The 19415-nt window shown below is 40.4% G+C and overlaps 1 protein-coding gene across 1 annotated transcript in view; it reads left to right on the top strand.

Moving 5' to 3' along the window:
• The window catches only part of ST8SIA4 (ST8 alpha-N-acetyl-neuraminide alpha-2,8-sialyltransferase 4), a 272747-nt gene extending 258417 nt beyond the window's left edge, over window positions 1–14330 (top strand). The window contains exon 6 of the mRNA XM_077289730.1: window positions 10647–14330. Within this exon, the coding sequence (XP_077145845.1) occupies window positions 10647–10929 (283 nt within the window). The 3' untranslated portion in view covers window positions 10930–14330. The remainder of the gene's footprint in view (window positions 1–10646) is intronic.
• The last annotated feature ends 5085 nt before the right edge of the window (window positions 14331–19415 follow it).

The raw sequence follows: 19415 nt of genomic DNA, 5'->3' as shown, positions 1-19415 counted from the left end.
TTGGTATAAAAAAAAATGTAAGAGGTAGTTAGGGGGACAAATCTTTGTCTAGGGGCTTGGGCCCTTGATCTTTTCTGACTATAGCAACACTCCTACGTACCACTAATAGTGCCAAACCATGTGGCCGATGTGAGGCACGTAATTTGGGGGGCCCAGTTCCAGCACTGGTTCCGGGCCCCTCCGCCAATTATATCCACATCCTGCACATGTACATTTTTTTGTGATGGTGCAGTATGTTAACATAAGGGGCCCCGCTTCAAACTTTTGCCTAGGGCCCCACTTTGTCTAAAACTGGACCTGATTGTCAGTGTCTGCAGTAAATGAGGAGTGTAACCACAAGAGTATACTAACAGGGTTAAGAGAGTGGTAAGTGTAATATAAGCTTTCAGGCTTCTAGAAATGGTAACTGTAATCAGACAGCAGCTTGACTGTATCTGTAACATGGCAGTGATAACAACGAGCAAATTAGGGAGAAGAGTTCTATAGCCCGAACTACAGAACGTTAATGGAAAAGGCATCACAAAGATGTAGTACATGAAATTCAAAGAGGCTGTGAACTTTTTTTTATTTTTCACAGAAGGTATGTTTTAAGCTGCCTGCCTTGCTCGTTTCATGATTTAAAAACTTTTGGATCTCAAGGAGGTTCATATGTATTAGGTGTAACACAATACTTCCCTAGAATAACAAGTTCCAAATTGGACAAATGTCTGTTCTTTATGTTTCCGTCTTGACAGATTCAAATGCCTACAAAAGGTTTCTGGTAGATCCTGTCCAGTCGGTATCACTTTGAACCTCAGCAAATTGGTAATTTAAATCAGTCTTTCCCATAATGCTATATTTCCCTTTTATTCCGAAGACAATCATTCAAGTGTTGATAAGAAATGGAGCTCTAATACACTTCGTCTTCCATTTCCCTGATCGCGGAATGATCGCCGATTACAATTAATTTATTAATCCAATGTGTAGATTTTCTCGTATATGTATTTTTTTTTATTAGATATGTACCACAATTGTTTTTCATTTGGATATTTACTTTAGAACTTCCATATTCTTTTTATTTTCTTAAAATTCATCCTGCATAATGTGGACATGCTTGAGAAAGTAAGGAACTCATGCCTGAAAGAGCAGGGAACTGAGCTTGTCTCTTAGAATTTCAAACATTGTTACAGACATTTGGCCGACTTCAAAGCCTTCATCCCAGTGAGAATATATTTGTATGCTTCCACAATCACTGGCCATGGCTAGTCCTTTCAGCTGACAAAGCATGTTGGGCTTTGTAGCTGCTTCCTCTTGTATAAACAGTTGCCGGTAACGTTTCAGACATTTTTGTCTCCAATGATAATCCAAGTGCTTATCTAGATGATCTGTATGTAATCATAACACCAATTTTATTGTTAAAAACCTTTCAGGCTCTGCAATACCTCCAGGAATAAATTGAAAATGCAGCACCAGACCACAGCATAAGAAATGGCATTTAAACAGCTTTCCTAGTAATGCAGTCAGACTGCTCCACCTGTTCTATTTTCAACCTATTGCACAACAAGTTTAGTACCTGTTTTGAGCCTTGGGCTCCGGACATTGCAGGAATGTCTGCAGAGAATTTTGTAAGGCCTCATACCACCCAAAACAATATGTGCTCGCTTTTGCTATAGGCCCACTGCACCTTGGACTTGACTTTGTCACACTAGCTCAAAAGTTCTAACTAGAACTCTTTCAAAACAGGAAGCAGTCTCCTGGCCCTATCACTAAGCCTTCCCCCTTTTTGGGCTACTCACAACACTTAACTATATCTGCCCTGCAGTCTGTTGTTGGGCAGATCTCTCTTACAAACATTAGGCATCTTATTATTAATATTATTATTATTATTATAGCGCCATTTATTCCATGGCGCTTTACATGTGAGGAGAGGTATACATAATTAAAACAAGTACAATAATCTTAAACAATACAAGTCACAGCTGGTACAGGAAGAGAGGGGACCCTGCCCGCGAGGGCTCACAATCTACAAGGAATGGGTGAGGATACAGTAGGTGAGGATAGAGCTGATCTTGCATTGGTTTGGTCGATCGGTGGTTACTGCAGGTTGTAGGCTTGCCGGAAGAGGTAGGTCTTCAGGTTCTTTTTGAAGGTTTCGATGGTAGGTGAAAGTCTGATATGTTGTGGTAGAGAGTACCAGAGTAGGGGTGATGCGCGAGAGAAATCTTGTATGCGATTGTGGGAAGAAGAGATAAGAGGGGAGTAGAGAAGGAGATCTTGTGAGGATCGGAGGTTGCGTGCAGGTAAGTACCGGGAGACGAGGTAACAGATGTATGGAGGACACAGGTTGTGGATGGCCTTGTATGTCATGGTTAGGCTTTTGTACTGGAGTCTCAGGGTAATGGGGAGCCAGTGAAGGGATTGACAGAGGGGAGAGGCTGGGGAATAGTGGGGGGACAGGTGGATTAGTCGGGCAGCTGAGTTTAGAATAGATTGGAGGGGTGCGAGAGTGTTAGAGGGGAGGCCACAGAGCAGGAGGTTACAGTAGTCGAGGCGGGAGATGATGAGGGCATGGACTAGGGTTTTCGCAGATTCTTGGTTTAGGAATGTACGGATCCGTGAAATATTTTTGAGTTGAAGGCGGCAGGAAATGGAAAGGGCTTGGATATGTGGTTTGAAGGAGAGATCAGTGTCAAGGATTACCCCGAGGCAGCGAGCTTGTGGGACTGGGGAGAGTGGGCAGCCATTTACTGTAATCGATAGGTTCGTTGGGGTCACATGAGATGGGGGAAAGACAATGAATTCTGTTTTGTCTATGTTAAGTTTTAGAAATCTTGCGGAGAAGAAGGATGAAATAGCGGACAGATATTGAGGGATTCTGGTTAGTAGGGTGGTGATATCTGGTCCAGAGATGTAGATCTGTGTGTCATCAGCATAGAGATGATACTGAAAACCGTGAGATTCTATGAGCTGTCCCAGGCCAAAAGTGTAAATGGAGAAGAGCAGGGGCCCTAGAACTGAACCTTGCGGGACTCTGACAGATAGGGGGTGAGGTGAGGAGGTGGTGTGTGAATGGGAGTCACTGAATGTTCGGTCAGTTAGGTATGACAAGATCCAGGATAGGGCCAAGTCTGTGATGCCAAGGGATGAGAGGGTCTGTAGTAATAGGGAATGGTCCACTGTGTAAAAGGGAGAGGACAGGTCCAGGAGGAGGAGGATAGAGTAGTGTCGCTTGCTCTTGGCAGTTAATAGGTCATTGGTGACCTTAGGGCAGTTTCAGTGGAGTGGTGTGACCGGAAGCCTGATTGTAAGCGGTCAAAGAGGGAGCAGGAAGAGAGATGGGAGGATAGTTCAAGATGGACGTGTTGTTCCAGTAGTTTTGAGGCATAGGAGAGAAGTGATATAGGGCTATAGCTAGATACAGAGGATGGGTCAAGAGAGGGCTTTTTGAGGATAGGTGTGATTGAGGCATGTTTAAAGCTTGAGGGGAAAACACCAGTTGTTAGTGATAGGTTGAAGAGATGGGTTAGAGTTGGGATGAAGACTGTGGCGAGGTTTGGGATGAAGTGGGAAGAGATCGGGTCATCTTATAACAGAATGCACTAATCATAGTACACTTACAATTCCTATCACACTTTTACCCTATCTGCGTGTGTACTGTGGTAGAGCGGCTCACTCAACAGGAAACAGAGTTAGAAACGGAACACTGTCTCTTTAAGAATGTGCTTGGTTTATTAAAGGCAGCATAAACCAAGCTTTGAAAAATAAACACGCCTTCTGGGCAAAACCGGAAACAAAAAGCAGTCCTTCTCACTGTGGGGATCAGCCTGCTCACGGTCAGCAATGTCCATGGTTCAGGTCCTTTAACAAATAACACGGACACAAGCAATTTCCTGGAGTGCTTCCTCTCCGCGAACACTGAACACTGCTGCCTTTGGAAGCCAGCTACTTAAAGGGAACCTGTCACCCCATTTTTTCCGTGTGAGATAAAAATACCTTTAAATAGGGCCTGATGTTATGAACTGGTGGCCTAGGAGCAGCATGGACGAGCTCAAGAGTAGGTGGCCTCTATACTGACCGCAGACCCTGAACTTAACACATCAACTAGAAGTAGCCGTGGGATGTTCCTGTCACTCCTTAGACACCTCGTCACGGCCGGAGGACTAATTACACCTAATAGAAGAAACAGGAATACTATCTTGCCTCAGAGAAAATTCCCAAAGGAAAGGCAGCCCCCCACAAATATTGACTGTGAGAGGAGAGGGAAATTACAAACGCAGACTGAAAACAGAATTTAGCAAAGGAGGCCACGCTACCTAGAAAGAAAAGACAGGAAAGAGTACTGTGCGGTCAGTATAAAAAATACTACAAAATCCACCACAGAGAATACAAAAATCTCCACACCTAACTAAAGGCATGGAGGGTAACTCTGTGACTCCAGAGCTTCCAACTTGGCTGAGTAAATCTTAACACAGACAAAGCTGGACAAGAAAAAACATAGCAATTCACAGAACTATTAAGTCCACTGCATGTGGACTGCAAAAACAGAGCCAGGACTTATCTTTGATGATTTGGACAATCTAGAAGGAGAAACCAAGCTGAGATGTGGATCCCTAGAAAACAATGGACAACTGGCACTCAATAAAGGAAGGAGCCAGACTAAATAGCCCCGTCCAAAGTGGAAGCAGCTGATGACTGTTGTGAAGGACAAACAGCAGCACTACCACTTATAACCACCGGAGGGAGCCTAAGAGCAGAACCCACAACAGAATTCACAACAGCCTGAGCTGTGTTTTACAATAGTGTATTTTGTGGACCCTGATTCCCCACCTATGCTGCCGAAATACGTTACCAAAGTCGCCGTTTTCGCCTGTCAATCAGGCTGGTCTGGTCAGATGGGCATGGTGACATCGCTGTTTCTTTCCCCAGGTCTTGCTTATTTTTCCGTTGGTGGCGTAGTGGTTTGCGCATGCCCAAGTGCCGAATCCACTGCATAGGTGAGGAAAAAGAGCGCGATCTGCGCTATTCCCCTGGTGATCGGTGGGGGCGGCCATCTTCCTGTGGCCGCGCGTGCGCAGATGGAGCGTTCTGCTGCCCGCGGCTTCAGGAAAATGGCCGCGGGATGCCGTGCGTGCGCAGATGGAGATCGCGGCGACCATTTTCCTGAAGCCGAGATGCAAACTCTGCTTCAGGAAAATGGCCGCCGCGATCTCCATCTGCGCACGCGCGGCATCCCGTGGCCATTTTCCTGAAGCCCCAGGCAGCAGAGCGCTCCATCTGCACACGCGCGGCCACAGGAAGATGGCCGCCCCCACCGATCACCAGGGGAATAGCGCAGATCGCGCTCTTTTTCCTCACCTATGCAGTGGATTCGGCACTTGGGCATGCGCAAACCACTACGCCACCAACGGAAAAATAAGCAAGACCTGGGGGAAGAAACAGCGATGTCACCACGCCCATCCGACCAGACCAGCCTGATTGACAGGCGAAAACGGCGACTTTGGTAACGTATTTCAGCAGCATAGGTGGGGAATCGGGGTCCACAAAATACACTATTGTAACGCACAGCTCAGGCCCTATTTAACGGTATTTTTATCTCATACGGAAAAAACGGGGTGACAGGTTCCCTTTAAGCCCCAGACCATGGGACTCCTCCATCATGTGACTGATCACATGACTGTGACATCACACAGGTCCTGTCAGCGCACGATGGTGACAGCTCTGCAGGTGGAGATAAGATGGACATCCTCCCACCCACACTATGGATGTCCACATAAAAACCAGCACATTTTGCAATTTAGCTGAAACCTCACAGCACACAGTGTGCTGGAGGAAAATACTCTGAGTTTTATATAATTGACACCATTAGGCGTAGTGAAACATACTGTATCTCCCCTCCAGCACTTTACCAGTGACTTTGTCATATAATGCATGACACTATTGAAATGATGAGGTTGTTGTCTTCAGGGGCATGAACGCAACAGTACAGTCCACACCCTTACAATCGCATTGTTCAAACATTTATTGCATATCCTAGTGATATGCCAAAAATGTCCCTGGTGGGACAACCAATATAATAAGAAAGTACAAGAGGTATTTTGTTGCTGGGGAGATCCACTACGTCCATCTCCTTTAATCACATACAGCGACACCTATTTGAGGCAACCAATCAAAATTTGCATTTCAGTGGAAGATTTGTAGTATGCATAACACATACACAATATTCACGATAGCTACATAATATATGATGGAACTAAAAATTATTTGAAATTGTTTTATGTTTTTTTGTTTGTTTGTTTGTTTTTTAGAGGGGGCAGTATAGGAAGATTCTATCATCTATTCCCAAACCTGGAAAAATTGCTTTTTTTAACCCATTAGAGCCATTTACAACTTGGACATTTAAATCGATTTAAAGATTATAACAATACTAAAACAATCAAGAATCTTCCAAATTATTCATGTTAAGACACAAATTTTTAAACTTGTTAAAATGACATAGAGATCATTTGTCACTCGCTTTTAGATATCGATATAATCTTGATGAAGACCTGACAACACCACTGACATGACAAAAGATTTTACATTATACATTTTTATACATTTAAACATGCATTATATGCAGTGTCTATTCTATATACTTGGGGGAGCCCATATTGAACAGCCTCACGCACATTTTATCTAAGGAGAATAAGCTTAATCTTCACTTGGGCTCCAATGTTCTTTGTCTAACACAACTCATGAAACCCTGATGATGCCACTGAAATGGGTGGACCTGGGAAGGAGCCGAGATAGGGCGTGACCATACCCAACGGGCCAGCTCGTCAAATCTGCTAGTATTATCTATGAGTATCATTTATGGCATAGCTTATGGAGGTGCATGTTACTTAGTAGAGGTGCTGAATTCACTAAGTGACGTGTGCCTCTTAATGAATTTGGCGCCGGTACTCTATCAAGACTGACATAGCACGTGCATGATGAAGTGACCCTTTTGTCTTTTGAAGTCCTGCATTGTCATTCCTTCTCTTGTAACCTAGCAGATTAAGTCTCCGGCTGTCGGAGTTAGCTGAAGACCCTGGGAGGAAGACAGAAGCAGTTTATCACTGGTTCTGGCTTTGATTTTAGGCTACATAGTAATTATCGAATAATAGTAGTAAATGGAGGTATCAGCAATCTGGATACTTCTTTTGGTCCCAGTGATTACATGATTATTGTGTGTCTGCCAGATATAGCACAGATGCTGGGACTTAACAGACTAAACAGATCCAGATCAACTTAGCTGTAACTTTTGAAATAGCAGGGGGGTATTTTCCTGTAATGTCCACTTTTCAGTAAAAAACTGAGCAAGAAAATGAAAACATAGTGTCCAATTGAGGTGGATTTTTTTTACCTGTTGTGTGACATATTATATAACAAATAAATAAAAATATAAAATGTAAGGGAAAAATGAAAAATAAAAAAGCAATTATATCCCTCAGAAAATAAGAAAATAAAGACACTATTTAGTTTACAACAAACCATAATAACCAGAAGAGTTTATTCATCAGCTTATTTAGTATGAAACATAAACAGTGTAAAAATAAGCAAAATACTCCCCCAAAATAGTTTTTTTTATATTTGCATTATAAAATAAAATTAATATCCATTGCACAGTAATTGATATAAACTCACAAACATCACTGACAAATAAAGCCATTTCATCCTCATACACACAAGTTATGACTGCAGAGGCTAAAATAATAGACAAAAAATGTCTGTTAATAATATCTATTCAGGCTTTGTCATTTATGGATTGAGGAGCCAGTTGGAAGAGTTGTTTTTTTTAAGTAGGTCCCAAAGGATGGTACAACATCCATCACGCACTGCTACAATAACTTCACAGCTAATATTCTGATAAAGGAAATGATAGAGATGACAAGGGTTAGATATAGGATATAAAAGGTAGTCTGCGCTTTTTGAATATTGGTATTTTTTGCGTTGTCTGAAAATTGACAGCTGCAAAACTTAGATAACTTTGTCCAAATATCATATATAACAATACCCTTGGTGAATGGATGAGCTTCCTGATGGTAGTGCTGGCTATCTTATCTTCTAAAGTGGCTCATGTTTTCAATTTTTTGTACTTTGTTGTGCATTATTACAACTTGTAGAAAAGAATCTCAAGTTCCAGACACTTCTTCTCCGTTATTACCCCTTTTAGTAGACAAACGTATCATTTTTTTCAGGGTATTTCATTACATAAGCTTTCACAATATGGATGTTAGAAAAAGTCAAGAATTTTTCTCTAGGCATGTAAATGAAATTCTTATGAAGAGGATATCTTCAGTTGTGCTCTGCTAAAGTGTTAGTACAGATAACTGTATGAACTCTATATAACTGTACAAAAATGTTCCAGTTCATCAGTTCTGTTAACACATTGTGGATTATTAATACGACAAACTTTAATTTTTTTACTACATGCTCATTAAAGCAAGAGACCTTTAATGCTTAGGATCTTGAAACACTATATTTTTTTAATATTTTGTTAATATTACATTAGTGTCTAAATAAAAAAATACATTATTACGATATAACTACTCAATCTACCAAAGCAAAAATCTTCTTTGCACAATAAGGCTGGATTTAGATATCTGTGTTTCGTGGTATGAGTATGGTCTGCAATGCATGAAGCTGCAGTCTCCTGATTGAAGCTCAACAGCTCTATATATGCCCATGAAACTCTCAGGAGACACACAGCTGGTTCATTCATCATGGACTATACTCAGAACGCAGAACATGGATGTGAGAATTTGGCCTAAGAGTGTCTTGTATCTTACACGCACTGTGAGGGACGGTAATTAGTATGCAGCTATTACAGCACTTCAAGAACATTATTTTGCTAAATACTTCTTTAGACCAGTGGATAGCACAAAGTAATGCTCTATGCATACCACACCCATTGATACATAGATCCAAGACCAGAATTCTAAAGAACTACAGACTCCCCAGACCAGACCTCCCTTTTACACTATCTCCAGAAAATAATCCCTATTTAAACGGACTTTAGTCCAGATCTCTCATTTATGATATCCACAAACTAAAGCTCCATTTATTTGGGCCAAAGACAAGAAGAGATCCCCATTATATATATTCTTAGATCAGTTCCCAGACCATTTATATAGATACTCGTGTCTGATTGATCCTGCCCCCTCTTCATTCTTGAGCACTGTGGCAAGCAATATCCTAATTTTAATAACAAATAATGCATGTATGGGTGGTTCTATCCATGTGGTAGATGAACACAGGATGCCTGCAGATATAACCCAACCTAACTTATTAAATGAAATGTGGATTATACAGTGACGTAAGACCAACCTCCATAGACATTCATATATCATAGACGTAGGGCCTGACTAAGACTGGTGTTGAGCAGGCCAGTCTACATGATGTTGAACACTGGCATAAGGTGAGCCTAATTCATGAAGGGACTTATGTGACTAAATGAATTGGGTTCACCTTCCGCCTGCCATGTGCCTGCTCCAGAAATGTACTCTTGTTAGTTACACTAAGCCACTTTACAGGCTTTGTCCAGTTTCTAGAGATGAGTGGATCTACCAAAATTTGAATTCATCAAATCACATGAATTTGCCCAGGAAATTTGATTTGCAGCAAAGTTATTCTTTGCAAATGTTCCCTATTAAGCTTTGTGGTCTTTTCAGACTCTAGAACATAATAAATGTAAGATGTAAAAAGAAAAAAAAAACTCAGTCACATCGGCGCTCACCTCTCTGACCACCCCTGTAGCTCCCTGTCCGCTGTTCACATCTCCATGCCTCCATGGTGCCACATCTCCTGCCCAATGTTCACTCTAGGTCAGGATTTTCAGGTGCGAGAAGGTCCCTAAGTTCTCTGGCGGACAGATATCCCGGCCCAGAGTGATTAGTGAGCTAAAGATGCTACAAAACAGAGGTGAAGAGAAATGGAAAGAAAGCAGAGTGCACCCAGGGTTTTGTTTTTAACTTGTGAAAAAAAGCTCATACTCACCTCAGCGCCCACCTTACAGGCCACACCAGTTGTTCCTTACCTGTTGTCCTGCTCTCTGCTCCACTGTTGTGCCACATCTCTGGCCCAGTGTTCATTCAACAACAAGCTTTATTTTGTATCAGTATTACCACTACTATTTGGGGATGCATTTAACTCTTTCATCACTGTTTATTTTAGTTTTTTGCACAACAGGGTAAACCTAAAAAGAAGCAATAATGGAATTTTTTTCAAATTTTATTTTTGTGGTGTTATGTAAACCATCCAAAATAAATAATGAAACAATTTTATTGAACAGGTTGCTATGGACTCGGCAGTGCCCAATTTTTTTTTTGCCTACTTTATATAAAGTACGGTACCAATAATGACCAGTTGCAAAATGTAAGGGTTGATAACAGTTGATGTATTTTTTTTATATTTATTGTATACTTATTAATTGACCTTCATTGGAGAAGTTGATTTAGCCCAAAAATTGCAACTCACTGTAATATAGTAGAAGTGACATAAATATTTTGCATTGGCCTTGTTAATTTTTTTCCCGCTTGGTTGCTATGAAGTGATGCTCAACTTTCCAGTATGTAGTCACAATATTGCTAAATAGTTTTGCAAGTGCTCAGTCCTCTCATAAATCTGTTTTTTGTTCTTCTCTTCAGGTACTGGTTAACAAACAAGGTCCAAATCAAGAGACCCAGCACTGGACTTCTAATGTACACACTGGCGACACGATTTTGTGATGAAATTCATCTTTATGGATTTTGGCCTTTCCCCAAGGATGTTTATGGAAATCTAGTAAAATATCATTATTACGATGAGCTGAAATACAAATATTTTTCTAATGCCGGTCCCCACAGGATGCCACTTGAATTCAAGACATTGAACTTATTGCATAACAAAGGGGCGCTAAAACTTACTACTGGGAAATGTGAACAGCAATAAAGTTTACTAAAATGTAATCAGTAAAGCATCTCTGTCGAGATATTTTCAGGATATGTTTAGAGCTGTGCTCTTTTTAATGGAAGAGAATATGGTATGGCATTTTAAAAAACCTGTTCACACATGGGTTCTAGATGTTGTGCAAGGTGCTATAAACCAGTGTTACGGGAAGATGCTTGGTTCAGAGTAAGTGCCACTGAGTTGAAAACTCGAATGTATTACTAGTGTTTACAAGACCAGAAAATACAATCACTTGAACTAGAAGAATGAAGATAAGTCTGTGCTTACGTGATGGAAGTGCAAGTGATCCATGATGGTTGTTAAAAAAACTTAAGGCACCTAGTTTACATTCACATCTCAATCAATAATTATGTGGATTCCGTTTTGCTGTTAGACCCATCATTTTGATTGCCCTTGTAATATAAATTTGTAATTTTTCTAAACTTTTTTGTAGATTAGAAACAATAAGAATGTCACAAGAATAAGAGACAAAAAAGTCACTTGGTCTAGATTCTCTAGCATGATCATTGAGGTTGAATGGGTCTGCCCTTTGTAGAACATGTGGTTTACAAATAAGTGGCAGACAACTCAACAGTTTATAATGGGCAGGCCTTCATTTATAGATTGGAATTAGATGCCTAGCAATGATGATTCTGTGCTATCAGTTTTAAACTCTGTCACATTTGAGGTTATTGGAAAGTTTGCTATTTTAGCTTTACAGTTTGTGGATTAGAATAATGTACCATCAATACACCGACAGACCTGGAATAACACATGACAATAGATTGTGTACCTATGTTTAGTCTTGTTGCACAGCTGCATTCTTGCATTGGTGATCAGTCCACTTTCTTGTTTTGTGTATATATAGGTGTTTTGGTGCTTTTACTCATACAGATATCTGACCGATTTCTTCTTACGTCAACCCGGTAACATTTTTTGTATGAATATGGCCAATTAATCTTATTGTAAACTGTCCCATCTGCCAGGAAACAAAAAGGGCTGGCAATAATGATGTAGTGTCTAAATGGCATCTAAAATATGTAAAACTCAACTCCAATATTAGGAAATAGAAAAGTCCCAGCTTAGGGCATCCAAAGCTGATTAGGAAGATGAAAATTTTGTTTAAAACATTTTGTGTGAAACTCAGAATAAATTTAGTTTAGGTAAAATCGGTCGGCTTAGTCAGAAATCTGTGTGCGTAAACCCAGCTTTAAAAGTCTTTTCGGGAATACAGAAGGAATGTAGTAGGATGAGTTTGAAGTCGTTTTCAGAGCCCCCATACACATGAGGTTTTAGTTGATGGCAGTAAACAATTTCAACTAAGGAATGATATTTTAACAAACAATCATAACGCAGTAGAATCTATGCATAATTTAGTCCATATTTAGTCCCTGTATAGTCTACCAACCTGGCCAAACATGCTTGATACCAGATGATCTTTCTGTGAATATTCTGACCTATAAAGATTGTTCATCTTTCTTCAAATATGGCCGAGAAATATATTTTGGCTGACTTTCAAATGAAAGAAATCAAACACGGCCAACTTAAAGTGGTTGTCTGGTCTAAAACTTACAAGTCTGCCTTCTCTCTATGTGACTTGTGAATCCCCTCATTGCGTGCAGTGAGGATTCTCCTGCGCTGGGAACGGCACTCATGTGACCAAAAGTATGTGATATGCATACTTCCAACCACATTTCGACTAGATGGGCGCAGCCTCGCTCAATACAAGTGTATTAAGCAAGGCCAGGGACAGTTGAGTCAGAATGTGGCCCGGAGTATGTCATATGAGTAACACTCGTAGCACAGGAGAATCCTCATTGCAGGCAGTAGAGTGACTGCAGACTTGTAGTTTTAGATCGGACAACCCCCTTCTCTTCAAACTATGATGGTCTGTGTTTGGTCAGCTAAAATGTTCAATCATCATTTTGGTTAAAAACATTCATTTTAATCAACTTTAATGTAATGTATATGGGGACTTTAAAATTATTAGTGTAGTCTGATCCTCAGACCAGCCATGGCATTATTGTAGAGCAACAAATACATTTCTAAGTTTTGTGCGATTTTTAGACCATTTTGTTACCAAATATAGGTGCCCTTAATTTTGGTACCAAAGATTTCAGTGATTTTGTATAAATATTTGTGTTCTTTAATTTGATGTATTTTTAAATCTAATGTACATTTAGTATTGCAAAAGCTATGCTGCTGGAATATATATGTATATCAGTTATGTTTATTTTCAATAGTTTATTATACTGTTCTATTTTAAATTCATTTATTGAAAAGTCGCATATTATGTTTATTTATGTTAATGCGGAGCAATGGTGTAATCATTTCAATATTGTACCAGATTGATGACGTAAAAAGAAAAAAAATCTTTAATTCGTGTTTACATAAATATTTATTTTAATTGCCACAAATACAAAAGTTGGAAAAATCTTTACAATTGTACATAAAGAGGCAAAGTTGTTCAAAACGTTATCTGGTATAATTCTCAGCACTGCCTACTTGGTCAGTGTTGAGTCAGGGATGTGTTGGTACTACAACATGTATTAATTGCATGTAAAAGTATTTAAACCAGAATATTAGGTAAAGCCCCTGTATCAATAATTGTTCATTTCAGAGGAATTGTGCCGATTATTGTGTAGTGCCAATGTACAAAGCAAATCAACTGCAAATGTCTGCTCAAAAATCAGACTCAAGTATCGAACATTGCGGTACTGTGACTACTGCATTTGTAGAGTGACAGCCACTGAGGAGTCTAAAAAACCTATTCAAATTTTTTTGGCATCGAATGTAGTACATTCTATAACTTGTTATATTCATGCAAAAAATTAAAAAATTGAGACTTTTTATGTGATTTTATGACACTCTTACCAGCTTTAAAATGTGGGTGGAAAAGTCATTGTAGTCAGGCAGTCTAGTAAGTGTTTGCCAAATGGATGAATTAATACTTTTTAAAAAGCCACACCTCATTTTATTAGGAGGATGTGATGTAAAAATTGAAAAACCATCTGTGCAGAAGTGCTGTCATGAAAAATGGACCAAATTTATCAATTATTGTGTTCTACTTTGATAAATCTGATGTATCTTGCAATGCAAGAAACAGCAACACTGCCTCAAGAAAATCTGACTTAAAGAAGCACTCTCATCAAAATGTTTGTCCTTTTAACCCCTTTCCGACCTTTGACGCAGTGTATGCGTCATGAAAACCTGTGCCAATCCGACCTGTGATGCAGCATATGCGTCATGGTCGGATTGCGCTACTGCAGGTCGGGTGAAAGGGTTAACTGTAATTTCACCCGACCTGCAGGGACAGGGGGAGTGGTACTTGAGCCCAGGGGGGGTGGCTTCACCCCCCGTGGCTATGATCGCTCTGATTGGCTGTTGATTGGCTGACGTTTCACTTTCAATCAGAGCAATCATAATATTTCATCAATGAAAACCAGTGCGCTTTAGGCTACTTTCACACTGGCGTTAACTGCATTACGTCGCAATGCGTCGTTTTGCCGAAAAAACGCATCCTGCAAAAGTGCTTGCAGGATGCGTTTTTTCTGCATTGACTAACATTAGCGACGCATTTGCGACGCAATGACACACGTCGCAACCGTCGTGCGACGGTTGCGCCGTGCTGTGGCGGACCATCGGGAGCAAAAAACGTTACATGTAACGTTTTTTGCTCCCGACGGTCCGCTTTTTCCGACCGCGCATGCGCGGCCGGAACTCCGCCCCCACCTCCCCGCATTTCCCCGCACCTCACAATGGGGCAGCGGATGCGCTGGAAAAATGCATCCGCTGCCCCCGTTGTGCGGCGGAGACAACGCTAGCGTCTGGAACCTTGGCCCGACGCACCGCGACGGGCCGAGCCTGACGCTAGTGTGAAAGTAGCCTTACCTGCGGATCATTCAAAAATTGTGCGGAAAAATCCTCACACGAATCTGCAACGTGGGCACATAGCCTTAGGGTTAGGGTTGGAATTAGAGTTAGGGTTGGAATTAGGGTTAGGGTTGGAAATAGGGTTAAGATTAGGGTTAGGGGGTGTTGGGGTTAATCTTGTGGTTAGGGTTATGATTAGGGTTAGGGTTGGGATTAGGGTTAGGGGTGTGTTGGGGTTAGGGTTGTGGTTAGGGGTGTGTTGGAGTTAGGGTTGTGATTAGGGTTATGGCTAGAGTTGGGATTAGGGTAGGGGTGTGTTGGGGTTAGTGTTGGAGTTAGAATTGAGGGGTTTCCACTGTTCAGGCACATCTGGGGTCTCCAGACGCGACATGGAGCCACCACTGATTCCAGCCAATCTTGCGTTCAAAAAGTCAAATGGTGCTCCCTCCCTTCCGAGCCCCAACGTGCGCCCAAACAGTGGTTTACCCAAACATATGGGGCACAAGCATACTCAGGAAAAATTGCACAACAACTTTGGGGGTCTAATTTCTCCTGTTACCCTTGGGAAAATAAAAAATGGGGGCTGAAAACTTATTTTTGTGGGAAAAAAATGATTTTTTTATGTTCACGGCTCTGCGTTATAAATTTCTGTGAAGCACTTGGGGATTCAAAGTGCTCATCACACATCTAGATATGTTCCTTGGGGGTCTAGTTTCCAAAATGGGGTCACTTGTGGGGGGTTTCTACTGTTTAGGCACATCAAGGGCTCTGCAAACGTAACATGATGCCCGCAGACCATTCCATCAACGTCTGCATTCCAAAATGTCACTACTTCCCTTCCGAGCCCTGACGTGTGCCCAAATAGTGGTTTCCCCCCACATATGGGGTATCAGAGTACTCAGGACAAACTGGACAACAACTTTTGGGGTCCAATTTCTCCTGTTATTGTTGTGAAAATAAAAAATTGCGGGCTAAAAAATAATTTTGGAAGAAATAAAAATGATTTCATTATTTTCACAGCTCTGCGTTATAAACTTCTGTGAAGTACTTGGGGGTTCAAAGTGCTCATTGCACATCTAGATTAGTTCCTTGGGAGGTCTAGTTTCCAAAATGGGGTCACTTGTGGGGGAGCTCCAATGTTTTGGCACACAGGGGCTCTCCAAACGCGACATGGTGTCCGCTAACGATTGGAGCTAATTTTTCATTCACAAAGTCAAATGGTGCTCCTTTCCTTCCGAGCTTTGCCGTGCGCCTAAACAGTGGTTTCTGACCACATATGAGGTTTCGGCGTACTAAGGAGAAATTGCCCAACAAATTTTAGGATCCATTTTATCCTGTTACCCATGTAAAAATGAAAAAATTGAGGCTAAAAAATATTTTGGGAGAAAAAGTACTTTTTCATTTTTACGGATCAATTTGTGAAGCAACTGGGGGTTCAAAGTGCTCACTATGTATCTAGATAAGTTCCTTGGGGGGGTCTAGTTTCCAAAATGGGGTCACTTGTGGGGGAGCTCTAATGTTTAGGCACACAGGGGCTCTCCAAACGCGACATGGTGTCCGCTAACGATTGGAGCTAATTTTTCATTCAAAAGTCAAATGGCGCTCCTTCCCTTCCGAGCCTTGCCGTGTGCCCAAACAGTGGTTTACCTCCACATGTGAGGTATCGGTGTACTCAGGAGAAATTGGCCAACAAATTTTAGGATCTATTTTATCCTGTTGCCCATGTGAAAATGAAAAAATTGAGGCTAAAATAAATTTTTTGAGAAAAAAAAGTACTTTTTCATTTTTACGGTTCAATTTGTGAAGCACCTGGGGGTTTAAAGTGCTCACTATGCATCTAGATAAGTTCCTTGGGGGGTCTAGTTTCCAAAATGGGGTCACTTGTGGGGGAGCTCCAATATTTAGGCACACAGGGGCTCTCCAAATGCTACATGGTGTCCGCTAAAGATTGGAGCCAACTTTTCATTCAAAAAGTCAAATGTAGCTCCTTCCCTTCCAAGCCCTGTCATGCGCCCAAACAGTGGTTCCCCCCACATATCGGGTATCGGCGTACTCAGGACAAATTGTACAATAACTTTCAGGGTCCACTTTCTCCTTTTACCCTTGGGAAAATAAAAAAATTGTTGCTAAAAGATAATTTTTGTGACTAAAAGCTTAAATGTTCATTTTTTCCTTCCATGTTACTTCTGCTGCTGTGAAGCACCTGAAGGGTTAATAAACTTCTTCAATATGGTTTTAAGCACCTTGAGGGGTGAAGTTTTTAGAATGGTGTCACTTTTGGGTATTTCCAGCCATATAGACCCCTCAAACTAACTTCAAATGTGAGGTGGTCCCTAAAAAAAATGGTTTTGTAAATTGTGTTGTAAAAATGAGAAATCGCTGGTCAAATTTTAACCCTTCCTAGCAAAAAAAAATTTTGGTTCCAAAATTGTGCTGATGTAAAGTAGACATGTGGGTAATATTATTGATTAACTATATTGTGTCACATAACAGAATAAAAATTCAAAATGTGAAAATTGCAAAATTTTCAAAATTTTAGCCAAATTTCTGATTTTTCCGCAAATAAACGCAAAAATTATCGACCTTAATTTACTACTAACATGAAACCCAATATGTCACGAAAAAGCAATCTCAGAATCGCTAGGATCCGTTGAAGCGTTCCTGAGTTATTACCTCATAAAGGGACACTGCTCAGAATTCCAAAAAATTGCCAGGCCATTAAGGTCAAAATAGGCTGGGTCATGAAGGGGTTAATATATTCTAGTCATCATATTATATAGCACTGTGTACTTGCAATTGCTCATTTAACCCTTTTACCCAGTTAATTCTTCTGTTTTCCATAAGGTCTATGACATTCCATGATTAGTAACTGACTAGCTGAATCCTTCTAAGCGCTATGTATAAACAGGAAGTCTCATTTTCCTGCATCAGTCATCACTGCAAGGTCTCTGGAAAGGGAACAGGAGAAGCTGGGTCAGGAGTTCAAAAAGGAGGTCATTTGTGCAGGGAAAAAAACTTTCTTTTTCTATTTGGAGCTTAGAAGAATTCAGCTAACGAGTTTTTAATCATGAGATGTCTTAGACCTATTGGAAAAGAGAACAATTAGCTGGGTAGAAAGACAAAATAAGCAATTGTAAGTACACAGTGCCATATAATATGATAACTGAAATAAATTAAGCAGATAAATACTTTGATGGGAGCGCTTCTTTAAAAAATACTGTTCATTCTAAATTTCCCCCAGTATTAATACATTTGATCCACTGTACCTTTTGACAAACTATAAACAAGTTCCTGTAATGATATGCGGAATTATGATAGCAGCTCTAGGCTATAGCACATGCCATGATGTAAGATGATTGCACTATACATATAGAAACTTACTTATATATATTTTGTCTATTTATAAACTGTAAAATCACATTCAGAGACAAACTTTTAAGAAGTAATATTTTCAGTTATTCCAGCAATATTTGTCTCAAGAAAATACTGTTTGGATATACTTTACAGATATCATCATCGCTGTTCCCATTGGGGCTCACAATCTAAATTCCCTATCACTATGTCTTTGGATTATGGGAGGAAATCATAGTACCCAAAGGAAACTCACGCAAACATGGGGAGAACATAAAAACTCCTTGCAGATGTTGTCCTTGGTGGGATTTGAACCCTGTTGCCTTCTATATTTTCACAAAACACAATAGTATTTTCTTATTATGCTACTGCACCATACCCTACCAGGAAATCTTATTTCTTAAGATAGTCATTTAAGGCATTGATGTATTTGGTTACTAATAAATTAATGGATAATTTAAATCAAAGAAAAATTTAAATTTTGTAATAATTAGCTTGAGCACCAAAATTCAGTGCTTCCTTTACCAACCCCTTTTGGGCTTCATTTTTTAATTTAAAATTGTGTCCATAACCTAAGGGGGTTGTGTGGTATCCCAAAATAGGTTTACTTTTACTACAGAAACCATTATACTCTTGTCCATGAATTGTGGTTTGTAATAGCAGCTCAGCTTTATTCACTTGAATTAGGGTCGTGCACACCACCGTATTTTCGGTCTGAGTGCAATCTGACAAAACATCAGATCACACTCAGGCCAATGTTATTCTATGGGGCTGCACACATATCTGATTTTTCCTTAAACATACAGCATGCCCGAGTTCGATCCGATTGACAGATCACACTTGGCCATGCAAGTCAATGAGTCTGAGGAAAACATTGGACTGTACTCTGAGAACAACTGAGTGTGGTCAAATTTTCATGGACTGACAGAAGATGGAGAATTTTTTTCCCATCTTCGCATCCAAGAAAATCATATCACACTCTGATCACACTCTGATCAGAGTTCAATTTGCACAGTTGGCATGATCCTCTCAGATGAAAGAAAATACGTTGATGAGGTCCTAGCCTTGGGTTAGTAGTAATTCCTAATCCAGCTTCTAGAGTGGAGCAGTTTCTCCAAAAAAAGTGGATTGAGATTTTGAGCCCCCTTAGTGTCCCATCAGAATGAAGTTAGTCAGGCGGTAAGTACTAGAAGAATTGTCATTGGCACAAAGAGCAGAATCTTACTTCAACATTAATAACAGGTCTTGTATTGCTGATTCCTTGG

Source organism: Ranitomeya variabilis, chromosome 1, assembly GCF_051348905.1.
Source record: "Ranitomeya variabilis isolate aRanVar5 chromosome 1, aRanVar5.hap1, whole genome shotgun sequence".
Lineage (NCBI taxonomy): Eukaryota > Metazoa > Chordata > Amphibia > Anura > Dendrobatidae > Ranitomeya > Ranitomeya variabilis.
The sequence above is the reverse complement of the archived record's forward strand: the minus strand, read 5'-3'. Positions and strand labels throughout refer to the sequence as shown.